Source organism: Condylura cristata, unplaced genomic scaffold (genome assembly GCF_000260355.1).
Source record: "Condylura cristata isolate star-nosed mole 26May11 unplaced genomic scaffold, ConCri1.0 scaffold00011, whole genome shotgun sequence".
Lineage (NCBI taxonomy): Eukaryota > Metazoa > Chordata > Mammalia > Eulipotyphla > Talpidae > Condylura > Condylura cristata.
In genome coordinates this window covers 55382484-55403597 of record NW_004567112.1, presented here as the reverse complement: position 1 = coordinate 55403597, position 21114 = coordinate 55382484, and the positions used below count along the sequence as shown (strand labels likewise).

The 21114-nt window shown below is 36.7% G+C and overlaps 1 protein-coding gene across 1 annotated transcript in view; it reads right to left on the bottom strand.

The window, feature by feature from the left end:
- Nucleotides 1-20471, bottom strand: part of KIF20B (kinesin family member 20B) — a 60413-nt gene extending 39942 nt beyond the window's left edge. Inside the window, exons 1-12 of the mRNA XM_012723475.1 lie at nt 20430-20471; nt 18629-18776; nt 10520-10606; nt 10290-10406; nt 9123-9261; nt 8133-8317; nt 5699-5735; nt 5027-5254; nt 3559-3670; nt 2684-2755; nt 2450-2596; nt 797-959 (exon numbers count right to left, since the gene is read on the bottom strand). Coding sequence (XP_012578929.1) covers nt 797-959; nt 2450-2596; nt 2684-2755; nt 3559-3670; nt 5027-5254; nt 5699-5735; nt 8133-8317; nt 9123-9261; nt 10290-10406; nt 10520-10606; nt 18629-18775 — 1434 coding nt within the window. The 5' untranslated portion in view covers nt 18776; nt 20430-20471. The remainder of the gene's footprint in view (nt 1-796; nt 960-2449; nt 2597-2683; nt 2756-3558; nt 3671-5026; nt 5255-5698; nt 5736-8132; nt 8318-9122; nt 9262-10289; nt 10407-10519; nt 10607-18628; nt 18777-20429) is intronic.
- Nucleotides 20472-21114: the final 643 nt, after the last annotated feature.

Sequence of the window (21114 nt, the reverse complement as noted above, 5' to 3'; positions counted from 1 at the left end):
AAAAGACAAAAGAATGGACAAAATAAACTAGTGCACATTAAAAACTAAAATGAGGTTATCAAAGGTGAAGAGGGTGGAGGAAAGGGTTGGTGGGGATAAGGGTGGATGGAGTCTAAAGGGGTGGTATGTATGCTTTTTGTTTTTCTTTAAAAATCAAGAAAAATGGAAGTCCCTTCCATTTGATGCAAATGACAAAATTTCATCTCTTCTGATACAGTTGAATAGTATTCCATTGTGTATGCATGCCACAACTTCTTTATCCAGTCACCTAGCAATGGGTTGCCTCCATATTTTCACTGTTGTCAATGCAGCAATAAGCACTGTAGTGCATATAACTGAGTTAATGCTCTCCTGTTCTTTGTATTGATACCTAGAAGAAAGATTGCTGAATCATATGATTTTTCTTTAAAAAACAAAACTAGGGCCCTCCTTAGTGACACAGTGGGTTAAAGCACAGACTAAGAAGGTAAAGACACTTCCGCATGAGTTCGATCCCTGCTTACCCCGGAGGTGATCTACATGGTATGGCAGACCTCTCCTGCCCCGCCCACTGCTCCCCTCAGCAGTGTATTTCAGTACATCTGCCTGTTCTGCTCCCCACTCTTGTCTCTGGTGAATACTCTCACTGCCCCTGAACCTCTGGCCTGTACCCCAGAGCTGGATGCACAAATAAATAAATCTTAAAAAAAAAAAACAACAAAAAAAACCCCCTAAATCTAGTACTTACTGTGGTGGGGGGATTTACTAATATGCTAATAAGGGCTTAATAATACCACAGAAATTTGAATATATTTACTTTTTGTGCAATGGCTGAGAACTTCAACACATTGAGTGTTTCATCATAGGCAAGACAACATTGACTGATGTTGACAATCATACATATTTTTCCTTTACCGTTAAAAAAACTTTGAAAATAATGGGTCAGTTTACTTTCCCGGAAAGGCACATGTTGTTGAAACCTATTGGAAAAAATGTCAAAACACTAAGTCAGTAAAGAAGTCCTATGAAGTCAGAATGCTGACAAATATTATGAAGAAATTATTAACTTAGCTATCAAGAACTTAGTTCTGGCCCTCCCTGGTGACGCAAGGGTAAAGTTAAAACACAGCACTAAAAAGCTAGCCACAGCTGCTTCAGGACTAGTTCAATTCGCCAATAGGGATGTGACCCACATGACGCAGCAGACTTCTGTCTCGCCTGCTACTCCCCTCAGCAGTATACTTAGTCAATTTGTCTGTTCTGCCCCCATTCTGTCTCTGGCCTGTGCCCCAGTTCTGTATGATTGAATAAATCTTTCTTTAAAACACAACTTAATTCTAGGTTAGTGGCTAATCCCAATTGTAATAATATTTTTATGATTTCCTTAAATACTACTACTAAATACTACCACCAACACCAATAAATACATTAGGCAAAATGTAAAGAAAATCACATTGAACAGGGTTGAGTTTTCTTACATGGAGGTATTTCAAAACAGAAACCATGAAACACCTTTACTACCAATGATGAAAGCTGATTTATAATTTATTCAGTCTAACATGCTAATTAAACTTGAAATCCTTCACATCTAGAAAAATACATGTATTAATAAGAATAAATTCTGGTTTTAGGGCCCTCCCTGGTGGCGCAGTGGGTTAAAACACAGCACTAAGAGGCCCTCCCTGGTGGCGCAGCGGGTTAAAACACAACACTGAGAAGCTAAAGCCACTTCCGCATGAGTTCGATTCCCACCTGCCCCGAAGGTGACCACATGGCGTGGCAGACCTCTCCTGACCCGCCCGCTGCTCCCCTCAGCAGTGTACTTCGTAGATCTGCCTGTTCTGCTCCTCACTCTGTCTCTGGTGAAGCCTCTCGCCGCCCCTGCACCTCTGACCTGTACCCCAGTCTATATGCATAAATAAATAAATCTTTAAAACAAAACAAAACAAAAAAAAAAACCACAGCACTAAGAAGCTAAAGCCACTTCAGCATGAGTTCGATCCCCGCCCCAGAGGAGATCCACATGGCGTGGCAGACCTCTCCTGACCTGCCCACTGCTCTCCTCAGCAGTGTACTTTGTTGATCTGCCTGTTCTGCTACCCGCTCTGTCTCTGGTGAATTCTCTCACCGCCCCTATACCTCTAGCCTATACCCCAGTTCCGTATGCAGGAATAAATAAATTTAAAAAAAAAAAAAAGTATTTATTCATCACTCTTAGATGTTGAAACAGCATCATGTAAAGACCATCTAAAGAATCTGTTAATAGTACTTGTAATGGAACATGTTGGGTTCACTTGAAGAGTCACTGGTGACATCAACTGACAATTGTTTTTTATTTTTATCAAATTTTAAAACTCCAAGACCTGTAAGCATTTTAATCATAATTCATCCATAGCTATTATACAATAAATTGGCAAAGCACAAAAAATATTATAATCCTAAGGTTAATAAGGACTTCAATTAGACTTACTTTGACTTTTCACTGTTCTTCAAAACATTAATACACTTTCCCAGAGTCAATAAAGAAGTGTTGATATTCCCAGTTTCTCTTAACCTTTCACCTTCATTCTGTGTCTTCATACTTCGTTCTGAACCAGCCAGATCACATAAAGACAATCTGAATTAACAACAATAATAGAAGTTTAAAAGTTCTTCAAAGTTAAACAATTCCAAGTAATTACAATTTAAAGAGTGTTCAACTTACTCGCTGACACGCATCACACGAGGCACTTCAGAATCTTCAATCTGTAATATTCTAACACTGAATATGCTGTGACTAAAAGAAGTATACAAAGATCAATTGTTATCTTTCATTCTTAATTTCTTTTTCTAATTAGAAGTAGCAAACATAAAATTGACATCTAGTCATATGCTAGTATCAGCCATACTTTAATCTAGTGGTCCAGGCCATATGCCTAATTACTTAAAACCAAATACCTATCTTTCACATCCTTCCATCTGCTTGTGCTACTGGAGCCACGTACAATAAAGTTTCACTATACTCGCAAAAATAATAGTTAAGGTAGTATTAAATGCTTCTAATCTCCTCTGAATATATACCTAATGCAAAACACACATTTGCCTTAAATACAAGCTTATCTGGATCATATACTGTCCCTTCACATACTTAAGTTCTTTACCCTTAAGATAAACCTTTTTTAAATACTTTGCAGCTTAAATTTATTTATTTGTCTCTTACCTATATCCCTTTCATTAGCAACATCATCCTTCTCTAACTTCTTGAAATTCTGGCTTAGCTCAGTATGCATAAAATGTCCTTCTTTATTAGGTAAATGATGATAACACAGTAAAGTCCACTATTAACAGACACCTCTGAAGATGCTAATAAACTCAGATTAAATAAAAAGTAAAAATATTTCAGACTTTGCAAATCAGTAAATCCAAAGTAAAACCAAGAAACAGTCCTCATTTTATTTGTGTTCTTCAGATTACAATGGTTTTATGCCTATGAATTCATTTAACATACAAGAACCTACTGACATTTTAATCTTAATTAGTATTTAAATTAGCACAAAATACCCTGGTGCTTCAGGATTACACGATAAAGATACTTCTTACCTTCTACTGGAAGCATTGTTCAATTTTGTGAAGGCAACACTCTGGTGCTTTATTCCTAGTTTCAAAAGTCTATATGCTTCTTTGGAATCAGACACTTGAATCCATTGTAAGTCTTTGAAAAATAGAGGACATACTGATTTATAAAAACTCAGCATTTGTTATACAATGCAATCTCTTTTTCTAAAGCCACATTCAGTAATTTTCCTTTAATAACATGTGCCTGGTGGCACAACGGGTTAAAGCACAGCACTAGGAAGCTAGCTGCAGCCACTTCAGCACCAGTTTGATCCCAGCTAAGGAGGTGATCCAATGGCACAGCAGACCTCTCCTGTCCCACCTGCCCCTGCACTCTGACCTGTACCCCAGTTCTGTATGCATGAATAAATAAATCTTAAAAAATACATGTTCTAGATGGACTCAACTCAGTTATTCCATATTCTACTAGAAGTCATATACAAGAAAAGGTCATAATAATAATGTCTTAGTATTTAAGTTATACAGAAATAATGTAAATGTTCAACAATTTGACAAAGGAAAAATTAAAAGCTAAGATTCCTCAAATTAGATACCCCGAAAAAAAGGCAAAATATGACACAGATTAAAATTACCTAGCTGTGGCCCTCCCTGGTGGCGCAGCGGGTTAAAGCACTGAACTGAGAAGCTAAAGCCACTTCCGCATGAGTTCAATCCCTGCCTGCCCAAGAGGAGATCCACATGGCGTGGCAGACCTCTCCTGACCCGCCCGCTGCTCCCCTCAGCAGTGTACTTTGTCGATCTGCCTGTTCTGCTCCCCACTCTGTCTCTGGTAAAGCCTCTCACCACCCCTGAGCCTCTGGCCTGTACCCAGTTCTATATGTACAAATAAATAAAAAATCTTAAAAAAAAAAATTACCTAGCTGTGAGATATTATAAAGTACAATTCATCAGTGAATAATCACATTTTGTAAAAATAAAGTAGAATAGAGGAAACATATTCCTTGTAGTAAAGGTTAAGCATAATTAATGAAACAAACATTTGAGGTACAAATATGAATGCATATATGCATGTATATATATGTAGGTGTTGGGTCACGATGTTATAAATATTTCTATTTCCTACTATGAGTAGTAATATAAAAAGGGTAGTAGTATTAAAAGTTCTGCTACTGGAAAAACAGAAATATACCCATAAAATTCCGAAGTTTGGACACGTGCAAAATAGCAGAACAATATGTCAATACATATAGTTTTCCTACATCCAAAAATCTAGTTGGTGATACTTAGATAAATCAGACCTTTATTATTCAGGTTTAATTTACACACAAAAACATACTTCCAAAGCACAAATTTGTCTCATCTCGATATTAATAATCTTAATGTTACTAATTAGAATAAAAAATTCGGTTTCCAGTTTGCTCTTTTATAGCCATAACAAAACCTAGAAAGTGATTCTGGAGTAATTAAATTAAAAAACTACTTATTTGTATACCTTTTACAAAAGAATAGCCCTTTATATCCTGAGAAAGGCGCAGCATCTTTCTCTTCTGGAACTTAGATGACACGGGAACAAACAAGTCATAAATATATTCATTGTAAATCTCAAAAAAAGAAACCCATATAGAAAATTTTATATTATTATCCATGTTCAAGCTAGGTTGTTCGCAATCTTTCAGGGATTCTTCAAATTCTGAGATATTTAAAGAATTTGTTGAACTTCCTACCAAAAGAGAAAAAAAGAGAAGGATAATTACAAAATTAAGCAAATAACTAAAAATGAGACAACAGAATACTGCAAGATGCCTATACTTGAAAAACAAAATATACTTAATCCTCTGACTAGCAATGTCAAACATATTTTAGACCAAAACAGATGTAAATAATATCTGTATTAAGCAAACTTTGGCTGTTATCTTTCTTTTCTCTTTGAAAATATACTAGAAACCAAGCTGAAATTAAATGTAAAAGATAAAGAAAAAAAGGGGCTCTCTTTGAATAGAACATCTATATTAAGTGTAAATAAACTTCACAAAGACTAACATTTCATATTAAGTATATTTTTCAAATACTGTCACTAATGAAATCAAAACACTAGGTTGTGATTAAAATTCAAAAATATTTAAAATAATCAGTATTTAAAGGTAAGAGAGAAAGGTAACCTTACCACAAAGAGTATCATAACTGTCATTTTGCATAACAACCTAAAAAAAAATAAACATCAAAAAAGTTAAAACCATTTATAGCTAAGGTTAAATAGCTAGTATATTAATTACTTATCTATATAAGTCATCAACCAAACCACACTCTAGTGTATTCAATTCAGTGACTTTGCCTTTTTTTTTTTTTTTAAAGATTTATTTACTGGGCCCTCCCTGGTGGCGCAGCGGGTTAAAGCACAGCACAAAGAAGCTTAAGCCACTTCCGCATGCGTTAGATCCCCGCCTGCCCTGGAGGTGACCACATGGCATGGCAGACCTCTCCTGACCTGCCCACTGCTCCCCTCAGCAGTGTACTTCGTGGATCTGCCTGTTCTGCTCCCCACTCTGTCTCTGGTGAATCCTCTCACCCTCCGCATCTCTGGCCTGTACCCCAGTTCTGTATGAATAAATAAATAAATCTTTAAAAAAAAAAAGATTTATTTACTTATGCATACAGAACTGGGGAAGAGCCCAGAGGTGTGGGTGCCGTGAGAGGCAGAGTGAGGAGCATAACAGGCAGATCAATGAAGAACACTGTGAGGGGAGTAGCAGGCCAAGACAGGAGAGGTCTGCTCCACCATGTGGGTCACCTCCGGGGCTTGAGATCAAACTCACCTTAAGTGGCTGCGGTTAGCTTGCAGTGATGTGCCTTATCAGCTATGCCACCAGGAGGGTCACCTACTTTTTTTTTTTAATAATTAAAAATGTATTCTTATAATAGAAAATTTGGGATGCTACAGAGTATTAAAAATGTCATCATATGAAAACCCAACCATTCAGAGGCAATTATGATTAACTCAGAAAATTCCCTTCTATCCTTTCCCCAGTTATTACATCTTACGCTTTTTTTCCTCTGTATAAACATGTTTTATAGACATTTAATGGTAACCTAACTGAACAGATGTGATATCACTTGATTATTCCCCTATTATTATTTAGATTATTTACAAAAGTACTACTAAAACAAACATCTTAATATTTTTTTCTTCTACATTCCCTAGGATAAAAATCTAACTCAGGAGCCCTCCCTGGTGGCGCAGCGGGGTAAAGCACAGTACTAAGACACTAAAGCTATTTCAGCATGAGTTGGATCCCAGCCTACCTGGGAGGTGATCCTCTCCTGGCCTACCTACTGCTCCCCTCAGCAGTGTACTTTGTCGATCTAACTGTTCTGCTCCCCACTCTGTCTCTGGTGAAGCCTCTCACCACCCCAGTGCCTGTGACCTGTACTCCAGTTCTGTATGCATAAATAAAACAATCTTAAAAAAAAAAAAACATAACACAGAATTGGTAGATGAAAAACCTAAGTAAAAAAACTGAAGTTCTCATTCTGAATACTGCCAAATTGCTCTCTAGGAACATATTTTACAGTGGATAAAAATACTCATCTCAATTTTAAAAAAGATTTTTCTAATTTCATAGCCAAAATATTTTTTTACCTAGAAAATATGTTAGGAGAAATTTTTTCATTATTAATTTCCTCTATGAAATTAATTCCTCTAAATATGCAATTATCCTCTGAACCTTCAATAACTTTTGTTAAAATATCCACTATTTTACTTTTAGAAACCATAACTATGGTCTCTGAATCTTCAACTCTAACGAACATTAACTTTTTATTACCTTTAAGCCCTGACTTCATATGTCTTAAGAAAAATCTCTACCAGTACTTTAAAACTATTTATAAAAGCCGTTAACAAGTTATGTCTGAAAGCTAATAAATGTCTGAAATTAACACAAAAATCCAGAAGGCAAGGAGGGAATAAAGAGACTTTATTGAACATTTTTTCATGGAAAAATAATTTAAAAAGAGGGAAATACACAACAGTAGACAATAGACAGGAAAATTAAAGTAGCCAGAAACTTGAGCTGTATTAATAGAACAAGTAACAAAACATGTAAGTAACATCTAATTTTGCTAAGAAAAAAACTTACATTATACATATAAAGAAAAAATATGCAGATATATGCAACTATATGTAACCGTCTGTATATATACAAACAAATATGGAAAGCTTTATATAGATTTTATATAGGGAGATACAGATCAAAAAGGATGCATTCCAATATAGTACCAGTGTTTCATTTTTCCTTTATGAATGGGAATACCAGAAATTTTCAATTTTACTTTTGTATTCCCTTGTTTTGTGTATACATACTACTTCTATAATTAAAAAAATTAAAAAAACATTACATACAGAATACAACTCTATTTGTACAACAACCAAAAAAAGTTAACCATTTCTGCTATCTGTACAATATAAAGGGAAAAGATGATTTAAAATTAGTTTTTAATACTTTTCTCAAAAATAAAAGAAACCATACCATCACAAAACATACCAACACAGACTGAAGTAAATTAAAGAGCTTATAAAGGTCAAAATTTTTATACACACACACCTCTTTAATTTGCCGAAGCAAAGCACTTTTGTTAGCAACTTCTTCTTTCTCTTGGTCTGGTGTTAACCGTAAGAATTCTCTGGATCTATGTGGTTTAAGGTTCATCTTTGTATATAATCTGTCCCGAAGACTATCAAATATTATGTTCAAAGTTCGAGGCAGAATCCCAATATTTTCTTCTGTGCCTGTGAAAAGAATTTTTTGTTTTATACTCTGAGTACTAGGAAAGAAACTGCCCCTGGCCTAACCAAGCCTCTGTTATACCACCAAAAGATAAGAGTAAACACCTAAGACAAAAGGAGAAAAGTTAAAGAACTACTCATTTTCCCATCACTTAGGTTTGCATGTCATACTTGTCATTTTATCAGCTATTATTCTAATGCAAAACCTGAAAATTTAAATTTAGGGCAGACCAAGTTCATATTCACATATGTATTTACCCATAATTACAAATTAAAAAAGGAAAATTAGGTCCTTCCCTGGTGGCACAGTGGTTAAAGCACAGCACTAAATTAAAGGCACTTCAGCATGAGTTCAATGCCCGCCCTGGGGGTGGCTCACACTGGCGTGGCAGACATCTCTTGGCCTGTCTGCTGCTCCCCTTACCATCGTACTTCATCAGCCAGCCTGTTCTGCTCCCTACTCTGTCTCTCACCACCCCTGCACCTATACCCCAGCTCTGTATGCATAAATAAACCAATCGTTAAAAAAAGGAAAATTAAATGAAGTGTTTCTCTGATTATTCTGCTTAATACACTATGTAATATCAACCCTTTTTCTGAATTTTTATCATTTACTTCTGTCAGATGCATAATGTAGTCTCATAAATGAATTAAACCAGTATGATTTAAAAGTCACTGGCAAAAACACTCATTATTAAACTGTGGCTAAACATCTAGATAATAGAAACATAATTACATGCAACTATTATACAAGTGACAACATGTCAGTGCTTCTTTTTCCGTTCCAGAAAAAAATAAAACAACTTACCCTGAAATGTATATGTCTTTCCTGAGTTGGTTAGTCCATATGTAAAAATCAGTCGACTTTGTCCTGTCAAGAGGTCTTTTATTGGCTGTCTAATACAACCTTGGAAGAATTCCTTCTGTGTAGTTTCTGGGCCAAAAACCTAAATAGGCATTTTAAAAATAATTTTTTCCCCAGAAAATCCAAGTTCATATTCACAATGAGTTCTACCCTTTCATGATTTAAACTGAAAAAATATTTGCTTTATAAGACTCAATTTTAAAACAGGTGCCACATCCCCCAACTCCTATAAATATATTTAGCAGTTTGTCAGGAAGCTTTTAAAATAAAAATCTGAGCCAGCCAATCAAATTTTCCTAAATTTTGAAAAGAACATTTCTTTAAAAAATTTTAAAGACTAGGGTCTCCCTAGTGGCCAAAGGGGTAAAGTCTCAGCACTATGAAGCTATTGGCAGCCACGGCAGCACAAGTCTGATCCTTGGTGAGGGAACTAACCCACATTGCACAACAGACCTCTCCTGTCTTGCCCACTGCTCCCCTCAGCAGTGTACTTCAGTCAGCCCACTTGATCTGCTCCCCACTCAGTCTCTGGTGAATCTTTCATCACCACACTCCCCTGCACCTCTGCCTACACCCCGGCTCTTGTATGCATAAATAGACAAATCTTAACTTTTTTAAAAAAAGACTATTCACTAATAATTATACATTAAAGGGCCTAAAATTTGAGGAAAATATACCAATACCTTATCATCCCACTTCCATAAGCACAAGATATACATACATATCTACATATATATGTCCATCATATATAATCATGCAGCAATTTAGCCTAAACTAAGTCTCTTTCTCTTTTTAAAAAAGATTCATTTATTCATTCGAAAACTGGGTATAGCCAGTAAAAGGGAGGTTAAGAGGATTCACCAGAGACAGAGTGGGGAGGAGAAAGGCAGATCGACGAAGTACACTGCTGAGGGGACAGTGGGCAAGACAGAAGAGGTCTGCTGCACTATGTAGATCACCTCCCTAGCGAGGGCCTGAACTGGTGCTGTTGCAGTGCTAGTGAATAGCGAAGCTTGACAGCGCTGAGACCTAAACCTTGTGCTCCTAGAGGCCCACATCTCTTTTTCTTAAAGGAAAAAAAAAATCAGTCACATTTTCCAAAGTACTTACCTTAGAAAAACTGAATTTCTGTGCCATCTGTACAGAGCTTTTCTCGCTTATCCGGCCAAGAATGCTTTGAGGATCTTTCAACAACACAGTTTGTGAGTCCAGAATATACACACAGCCCTAGAACACATAAATTAGTAAAAATAAACACACAATAAAGTTCCCAAAAATGGCATTTTGCCCACAAAATGTAGAAGGTAAGATATTAAAGACCAAGTAAATTCAACACAAACCTGAGGATCATGTTCCTTTTCTGACTGTGTGAAGGGTCTTATTCGAAGACAAACTTGGAGATAATCTTTGAATTCCAAATTGTTTGCCTTAAAAAAGAGAGAAAAATAATTGTACCATAAAAACACAAAATAGGAAAAAAAAATGCAAAATAGGGCTTTTCCAGACTATAGATCTAAAAGGTATGGGCGAGAAAGAGGAGAAATACGCTTGGTGGAGTGGGGTGGGAAGGGAATTTGGTGGAGGGCTGTGGGCACTTCAGTGGTGGGAGAGCTTTTAGAAAAGTGAGGTTTTGGTGGTGACCACTGCTGAGGGGAGAAATCCTATACTGTAAAAAAAATACAGCAATATTGTTAAATACTGTAAAAAAAATACAGTTTTTAACAAGGATGTTAAAAAAAATAGGGATTTTCACAGTAATCTTACTTAAAGTAACTAATTGGTGCACATCAATATCAGATTATCTAGAGAATGCAAAGCAGTAATTCTTTTGTTTTTAACCACTTTATTTTTAAATTAAGAAAGCATATCTATTTAAAAATAACAAAATACACTACAAAAGGTTGTCTCTGCTACCTCCTATATTTATGGCTCAAGTTTTATTTAAGTCTTTGCTATAAAATCTTAACCTGTATACTAATATAAGCAGCATGAATCTAAGTCACTGTAACAAAGAACTCTAGGAAAAAAACTTCTAGTGTCCAGAAAAGTATATTAAACTAAATGTTCAATTTCATCAGGAATCTAGCATTTTCCTTACTGCTTCCTTTAGATGGAAAAAAAAATGACACAGCATATTTTAAAAAGTAGTTTTAAATAAATGTCTAAAATTTTAGGAGTAATTATTTGAAAGATACAATCAAGTAAGACATAAAAACTAGAAAAGATGACTACCTTATATCTACTAAAGAAATTAAAGTTATATTAAAATGAAATAATCCCACAAAAATTCCATAAACCCTGATAATTCATTCGTAAATTCTCACTAAAATTTGAGAATATAGTCATATAAACTATAGTGAAATTAAATTAAATAAATAAAGAGTTGAACATACCGAGGGGCCTCCCTGGTGGCTCAAGGGGTTAATGTGCAGCACTATGAAATACCCAAAACCACTGCAATCCCAGGGAGCTGACCCACATGGCTTGGCAGACCTTTCCTGTCTTGCGAGCTGCTCCCCTCAGCAGTATATTTCAGTAGATCCGCCGGTTCTACTCCCCGCTCTCTTTGGTGAACCTCTCACCCCAACTATGGCCTGTACCCCAGTTCTTATATGTACAAAGAAATGAATCTTAAAAAGAACTGAACACATCACAACTAATTTTGACCTTGATATATCCTTTAATGATATAACCTAACAGTCATCCTCAGAAAAATCAGAATATCAAATCAAATCAGAATAGGGAAGCTTTGATAAAACTGTCCCCTCAGTATAACTAGAAAAAAACAATATGCACACAGATTTTACCAGCTCATAATTGGAATAGGGAGAGTGACCCATGTGACATTTCACACAAGGCTGGTTGCTGGCAATGGAGGCATAATGGGGAGGAGAAGTTGCACCCAGGCACTCCAGGAAGCTGGGCAAGCTGGAGAGTGGACACAGACTACATGGTGCAACACACCTTGGTGGTATGTGAATATGGAATGTGGAGCAACATGCACACAGGTGCTGGGATTCTGTTCAGTCATAGAAAATTTAGCTGCTGGCAGTGCAGGTAGCAGAGTCCTATCTTACCTTTCCTGTGGAAAGATTATAGTGAAAACTGCTGTGCAAGGAGATGGGAAAAGGAGGTAGGATCCTAGTATTCAGGCTCTAGGCAGCAGTGATCAGTGTTTATTCTGGATCCATGGGGAGAACAGGCAGTGTAAGATTGACTCCTCATCCAGCACAGATCTCCCTCTCCAGCAAGACTGAGGCTCAGTTTCTCAACTACAGTCTTCCCTCCCTCACTTACCTTCATCAAGTTAAACAAAGAAGATAAACAAAACTAAAGGCACAATGACCCAACCAGAAAAACCAAATAAGGCAATGCCTAACAATGAGCATTTTAACACAAAATGGAATATCTAAAAAAGAAGAATATATGTCCAGAGATCTATGTAAATGACATAGGATTTCAAGTCCTAATAGATGGGGTTTAGAAAAAAAAAATTAAAGAAACTCAATGGAATCCTAGCAGCTTAATCCAATATAAAGACAGTTTTAAGATCTAGAAAATGATCAAGAAACAGAAAGATTCCTTCACTAAGAGACTAAAGCTATTAAAAACAACAACAACAACAACACTGAATGAGAGGTCTAACATACCATGTGGGTCACCTCCCTGGCTGGGGGATCGAACTAATGCTACAGTGACTGTGGATAGCTCCATACTGCTGTGCTTTAACCCACTGTGCCTCCACGGAGGGCACACGCTTATCCACTATTGGCGGGAATATAAATTGATGCAGCATGTAAGGAAAATGATATGGATATTCCATATTAAAAACTGAAAGTGCAAATACCATGATTCAGTGATATCTATTCTAGATATTTACACAAAGAACATGAAAACTCTAATATGAAAAGATTTATGTTCTCTTATGTACGTACCAGCATTACTCGCAATAGCCAAGACCTATTCCCATCCACAGATGACTAGATAAAGAAGTATCTTTGGAATATATATATATACACTGGAATATATATCCAATGGAAAAATACTTGGGCATTGAAGCTGATGAAATAGTGCCTTTTGGGACAAAATGGATAGAGTTTGAGATGATGCTATGTAAAATAAATCAGAGTGAAAGAAAGTTTTACTCAAAAAAATAAGCTGGCAAAACATAACAAACATAACTTAGACTCTGTGAAATACAGTGTTTAAAAGAGGGGGATGGTGTGGGAGGAAAGGGAGAGAAGTCAAGTCATAAGGCATTGGCGGAGCACCGGTATGGGGTGAAGTATGTACACATGTTGAGGTGTGAAGTTGTACTCTCAAAATTATGCTGTCTAAGGGAATGAAAGCCAGTAATTTGGGGGCGGGGATAACTAAACAAGGATAATGGTGAAGGAGAAGAGGAAGTAGGTCATTAATTTCAAATGTCAGATCTCTCAAGTTTTACACTGTCTAGGGGATGTAGCTGCATCAGTCCACAGCAAGACCCACCCAGTGTGTGTTCAGCAGGGGTAGGCCACAAATTCATCAGAGAGAAATGCCTACTAACAGCATACAACTGCATTATCAGTATACACAAATTTTTCAAAACAGGAAGTAGCTGACACAAGGAAATAAAATGCAAAAATGCTAACTGACTTCATTATAGAAATCTATTTATTAGCTAGTTTTATTATAGAGAATTTTGCTATAAACAAAAAAATACAAACATTTTAATGAAATGCATATTTTCTGAATAACTACCTGATCACAAGCTATTCTGGACATTCAAGGAATATAAAGATGAATGAGGCATATTTCTTGTTCTCGTGAAATTTTAATGTGCTTGAGTACAAAGCAATTAGAAAACAAGAATATCCTGTATATTAAGCTATCAGTTTAATTACAGCTATAAAAAAAAGTAGATGTAAAAATCCCCAATTAAATTATCAGCCACTACATAAAATAGAATAACATATCCTAATCAAGAATGAGTTATCCCAGGGCCTCCCTGGTGGCGCAGGGGTTAGGTCTTAGCACTGTCAAGCTGTTGCCAGCCACAGTGGCCAGGGAGTTAATCCACATGGTGCGGCAGGCCTCTTGGGTCTCACTCTGTGCTCCCCTAAACAGTGTATTTCGGTAGATCTACTTGTTCTTCCCATTCTGCCTTTGTGAATCCTTTCACCCCTGCCCCCACATCTCTGGCCTACTCCCCAGTACTTGTATGCATAAATAAATAAAAAATAAACCTTAAAAAAAAAGAAAGAAAGAAAGAATGGGTATCCCAGGAATAAAAGATCAATTAGCACATCAAAGGATATGAGAGGAAACTTTCAGTTTCCTTAGTGCAAAAAAAGCACTTGAAAAATAACATAAATTTGACAAAACTGTTCAAAATCCATTCGTAATAAAAACTTTCATCTAACAAGAATGAAGGGAAATTCCTTTACTTGATAAACAACATTTACAAAAACTCCACAGTATAGAGTGAATCTAAGATGAGTAGCAAAAGGAGTGAAAAGACAGGGATTTTGGCTCTCAGTATTTCTATTTAAAACTGTACCAGAAGTTCAAGTCAAAAAGTAAGTGAGAAAGAAAAGGTATCTAAATTGGGGAGGAAAAAATAAAAGTTATCTTTATCCAGAAACAATTATCTTTATTCATAGACAAATAAACATCTGTATACAAAATCTGACAGAAGCTACAAGTTACTGGTATTATTAAATGAATTTAGCTATGAAGGCTGATACAAAATCAATATATAAAATCAGTTGTTTTTCTATGTATTAGAAAGGTAAAAAGCAAAAATTGATTTTCAAAACTAATACTATTTGCAATAGATCAAAAATTATGAAATACAGGTAGACATGATAAAAGATGTGAAAGAGCCATATACTGAGAACTAGAAAACATTTCTTAGAGAAAGTAAAGGAGAGCAAAAGAAATGGAAATTCACATTGTTCATCATTTGTTAGACTCAATATTGTTATATCAGTTCTTTCAAATTGATGCATGTTCAATGCAATCAATCAGAATCCCATTTTTTTTGGTAGAAAATAACAAGTTCCTTTAACAGGGAATACAAAATACCTAGAAGAATCAAAACAACTTTGAAAAAGAAAAGATTTGTGGGCTCATACTACTGATTTGAAGATACAGTAAACCAAAACAGTGGGAATACTGGCAGGACAAACAGAACAATGAAACAGAATATTCAGAAATGAGACCCCACAAAAAGGTCATCTGGTCTAAGATAAAGGTGCAAGGAGATGCAAGATAGTTTTATGAGCAAATTATAGTAGAACAAATGGATATTTATATGCAACAACAAAAAATGAATTTGGATAGAAACTTCACATTGTACATAAGAAATAATGAATAACAGACCTAGATGTAAATGTAAATGTAAAACTACACAACTTTAAATGAAAAGCATGGAAGAAAATTTCTGAGGCCTTGAGTTAGGCAAAGATTTCTTTGATATGACACCAAAATCACATTGTACAATCGAACAAACAGATAAAATAGATTTCATCATAAAAAATTTATGCTCTTCAAAATGAAATGAAGAGAAATCACAGACTGTTAGAAGATATTTGGATTTTTGATAAGTATGTATCTGGGGAAGATAAAGAATACTTCAAATTCACTAAGAAAAAAACAACTGAAATTTTTTAAATGGGCAAAAGATTTAAATAGAAACTTCAAAGATACACAAATGACAAATAAGGACATGAAAATATACTCAGCATTTTTAGTCATCAGGTCAATATAAATACCATTTGATACCAACACAATCTTATTAGAAAGACTAGAAGATTTCCCAACATGAAATTGAAAGATGGGACTGACACAGACTGACTTCAAGATACAGTATAAAATGAACAGTAATCAATAATGTGGTATTGGCAAAAGAACAAAATCAATCAGTGGACCAAAACAGAGTCCTGAACTAGATCCCCAAGACTATAATGGTCAGATGACTGTGTTGGAGAAGCAAAAGGAGTAACTGAGTAACAAGTCTTCTCAGCAAATGATGTAGAATAGTGGACATTCACCTGCAAAAAGATTAATCTAGATAGACATAGATGCCTCACCAAAATTAATTCGGAATGGATAAACTGGTACATTCAGACAGTGGAATATTTTCTGGCACTTAGAAGAAAAATGCTATCAAGCCACTGAAAGACATGAAGGAACCTTAAACGCCTATTACTAAGTGAAAGAAGCCAATGCGAAAGGCTGTGATCTATGTGATGCCAACCAAATCACGTTATAGAAAAGGTAAAGCTAGAGACACAGCTGAAAGATCAGTGAGTGGTGGGGGTAAAAGAATAAACAGGTGGAGCACAGATTTTTGGGTAAGGAAAGTACTTTGTATGATACCCTAATGGTATATATATGCCACTGTACATTCGTTCAAACCCATAGAACGTACAACACTAAAAGAACCCTAGTATACATTATGGACTCTGGGTGCTAACATTATCAATACGGGTTCATTAACTCTAACAAATGTATCACTCTGATGGGAAATGTAGATAATGGTAGAAGCCTCATGTGTGTGAAAGTAGAGGGTACATGTGAAATCCTATACTTTTTCAATTTTGCTGTGAATATACATAGGACTGCTCTAAAAAATCTATGACTATCTCAAATATTGGTGAGGCTGTAGAATTACAGCTTTCATACATTGTACAATGTATCTTATACATTATAATAGTATAAAATCTATTATTATTTTGGAAAAGTTTGATAGTTTCTTTAAAAAAGGCCCATTTGAGGCCCTCCCTGGTGGCACAAAGGGTTAAAGTACAGCCCTATAGACCTGGCAGGGCTGGTTCTATCCCTGGTGGGGGTGACCCACATGGCACAGCAGACCTCCCCTGGCACTGCTCTCCTCAGCAGTGTACTTCATTGATATGCCTATTCTGCTCCACTCTGTCTCTGGTGAATCCTTTCACCCCTGTGTCTCTAGCCTATACCCCAGTTCTTGTATAAATAAATAAATCTTGAAAAAAAAAAGGCCCATTTGAGACACACAGAATCCTGGGACCATAGCAGGACAGTACTCAAGGGCAGAACTTTGCTATTTCCATGGGCTGATAAACAAGAGGTAAAACAGTCCTGATGAACCTTGGCCATGACACTAGCTGCCATCAATTTCCTTGGGTCATTGTTTTTATTACTAATTTTTCCCTAGCCTGAACATTTCTGAGTTACCTCTTTACAACTTACCAAGTTGGCTACTATGGAAAAAAAGTTACAGACTCTGAGAAAAGACCCAGTTCAAAACGGGGCTAGGGGCACATGGTCACCACGAGATATTCACTTTGGAGATGGTCATTTACCCTGCATGAGTGCTGAATTGAAGCTGACTGATAGCCTCAACCAGCAGTGATGAATGGACTTTAGCGAAGTCCACTCTCATCGCTTTCTTAGCCAATAAAGTTTAATTCCTTTGTTCTCATCCCCATTCCTAAATCTTAAATAGATCCCTACTCCTGGCATCTTAGAGAGTCTCTCATCACAGAGAAGTCTCTGGGAAGTGCTCTTTCGATAATCAATAAATGCTGACTCCGGCTTGCCCTCACTGATGTCTGTGGGGTCCTCTTTTCAATCTTGACCAGAGGGGCTCAAGAGCCCTTTTCTAGATTTGGGAGCACATGATGGGCATTAAGCATTTTTCTTTTATGTTTCCTATACCATTTCCATCATTCTTTACAATGTGGGTTTATCCATCTAAGACATCAAAACTAATAATTGAAAATGTATCAAATATTGATGAATTGAAAAGTAAATGTATGAGAAAAAGCATATAAGACACCTAACGAACTTTACAGTGGTTGTAGGTAGGGTGGCAGAATGACTTTACTTCTTAAACATGACTGAGTTATTTTAATTTTTGAAAATTTGTTAGTTTTTAAACTAAGACTGCAAAATCCAAGTGGTATACTGGAGTATTCTACATTTAAGATAAACACAGCAGTACTTGATATAAGTTGAACAACATTAACTTTTAGATCCAAGTAGTTCAGTTTCAATATTAGGTCACATTATTTCTTTTGATTGTTATATCTTTGTAAAGTTGGATTTTTTCAATGGTTGTTGTGTTAAAAATGTACTACTCTGAAAATGAGAAACAGGAAATAGGGCGGCAATGTCTAATCTGATCCTACAGCTCAAGAACTTGTGCAGTGTCCAAAGGGCACATATATCCATTAGTAGCTGCACATATTGAAGAACAAAATATAAAATTTGGCTTTTTGTTTAAGTAAAATTTTCTTCATATGACTATTAGGTTAGGGCAAAGATAGCTGTTTGGACCTACTACTTGAAAGGAACAGTTTTGTGTTCAGGGAGCCAAGAAAAAATTGAAGTTTACCTTAAACCCATTTTGTAAAACTCTGTTTCTACAAATACACATTTCCATCTAATCATGAAAATTAACAAGCTTTTCTCATACTTACCTCAGTATTTGAAGCAACTAAAGAAAACTCACGAGAGAGATCAAGTTTAACTCCATCAAAATTTATTTCCAAAGGCCTTGCAATTGGGTCAGCACTAAAAACGTAAGATGGTCTAGGTACCCCATCGTGATTTAAATTAGACTCCATTCTGCAAGAATAATAGCAACTTTAGAAATATAATAAATCAGCATGTAAGTCACCTATAGTTTAAAAAGTCTGAGTCTAGCCTATTACTTCACACCAGATACAGTAACTAGATTTCCAGATTGGGGGAAATAAACCAGTACATTGCTTCATAGGTAATTTAATGATCCAGGGAAAAAATTTAATATTAAATATTAAAAAAATTAAATATTAAATTATTTAAAGAATCTCAATTAAATATTGAATAGCCCACTACTACTGCTCATACGATCTAGTCTATGGATATATCCATGCAAGGACTTAATGAGTAAAGACAATCTGTAGATTCAGATAGTAGAAAACAAAGATCTCTGTCTGAAATAAAATAGTAAGGAGACTGGGGAGTAAATTAGAAGCTTGTTTTATTTTAAGTTTCTGCAGAATGTTACTTATCTTGTATGCAATGTTTTAGCATCTCAGAATTAAACTCAGTTCCATAGATGGCTACTTTCAAGTGGAATCTTCCAAATAATTGCAAAACAGTACCTGATGCACTGAAGGTTTTAAATTAAGGTGAACACAGAATAGTGCAATAAAATATTACAACTGAATTACATACCAGGCCATCAACTTAAAGGAAAACATACGGGTAACAACTTTAACTGAAAAAATACTAATCAAATATTTACAGAGCAATTGCTCTGTAAATAGGGGAAAAGATAGGAGACTGTTGTTTTTCACAATAGTATAAAATATTCAGAACAGTGAACCCCCTCAAACCAAGCTCATTAAGATAGTAATGAGCATCCACCGGTAATGAAGTCAAAGATGCGCTCTACGTTAAAAAACAAAATGAACCCGAATGCGATCACCTTAAGGGCTAAAAACAAGCTAACTTATAAGGCACGAGCTTGAGTCAACCAATCTTGCTGCAAGATATTATTAATTACAGAATTGTGTAAGGCAGGAATCGCTGAACCAGGGGTAAAACGAGACGGTGCAGGGGTGGAGTGGGGAGAACCTTCTAAACTATGACAGCAATCATTGCAGTCCTCCCAATCCCAACCTCATTCCTCTTGGCACTGTTGAGTCCAAACAGGACATTACTATCTTACAGAGTCTTGTCACCGACCACAGACTGTAAATAAATGTTCAGATGGCCAGAACAGGGGTCTTCCTTCCCAACTGTGGCTGTCACTTGAGAAAACTAAAACTATTCATCTCCAGGACTCAAGAACCTAGGTTTGACAAAAAGGCCTGCGCCCCAACAAAATAACAGCAGCCAACAATAATAAAAAGATCGCAAACACTTAGTGCTTACGATATACAGTCATGTTATCCTTGCAAGAGCCGGAAAAGGTAGGTACTATTAATTATCCTCTTTAACTGACACAGGAGCTGAGTCCCAGAGATTAAATACGTCACCTTGTGTCATTCAGCTAGAAAGCGGTGGAGAGGTAATTTAAACCTTAACCAAGTAATATGGCTTAACCCTTCAATAAGCGCTAGGTGCCAGGCACCGCGATCGCTCCGCACCCCAGTTTCTGAAAGTAATCTCAGCAGCGTCTCGAGACCCATAAGATGTTCCCATAGCTGGACTCGTTTCTTTGCCTCGTAACTAGTAAATGCACTGTCACCCACTTCTTTCGCCGCACCCTTGCCCAAGATGCCTCCTTACCTGCAAATGTTGCCTGGCCAGCCCGACCAGCGAGCAGAACAGCGTTGTCTTTTTCAAATTCAAACAATGGCGGTCAGGGCGCCGCATTGAACGCTGGGAGTGGGCGGAGCCCCCGTGCCGGCGCACGGGAGCGCGTGCGCGTGGGTCTCCCACCCGCTCCCGGAAGAAACTTTCAAATCTGGGGGGGGAGGGTCTTGGGTCGCTGGTGACCAATGGGAGGAGGCGGGCTGGTGGGCGGTGCAAAGTCTGGGTCCCCTTACCTCGGGGCTCCTTGGAGCGTTCCTTTGTGGCAGCGGTTAGTTGCTATTTCAGATAGTGGGGTGATCGTCTAGCCTTCTATCCGAGAAATAAAAAGACCTGGCGAAGGCCCCGACGTGACAACACTGCGAGCGGTGACTCCCCTAGGGACGGGGTCGAGGACCACACACCTGGACAATCGCTTACAATAGTGCTGCAGCACCTAAAGGACGCTGCAAGACCCTGACCTGTCGTCCACAGTGGGCTTCATGCCTGAAATAAATTTCCCCAAGTTCATTTTTATAAACATGTTTATGTTCGTTTTTTCTGAAAATACGAAGCAGCTTTCCATGCGAGGCGCTGTGCTGTGACTACCTTCCATACACAGGCAAGATGTCTGCAGTTTTCAAAGCGTGCATCTTCTCTGCTTCTTATATATATACATTTT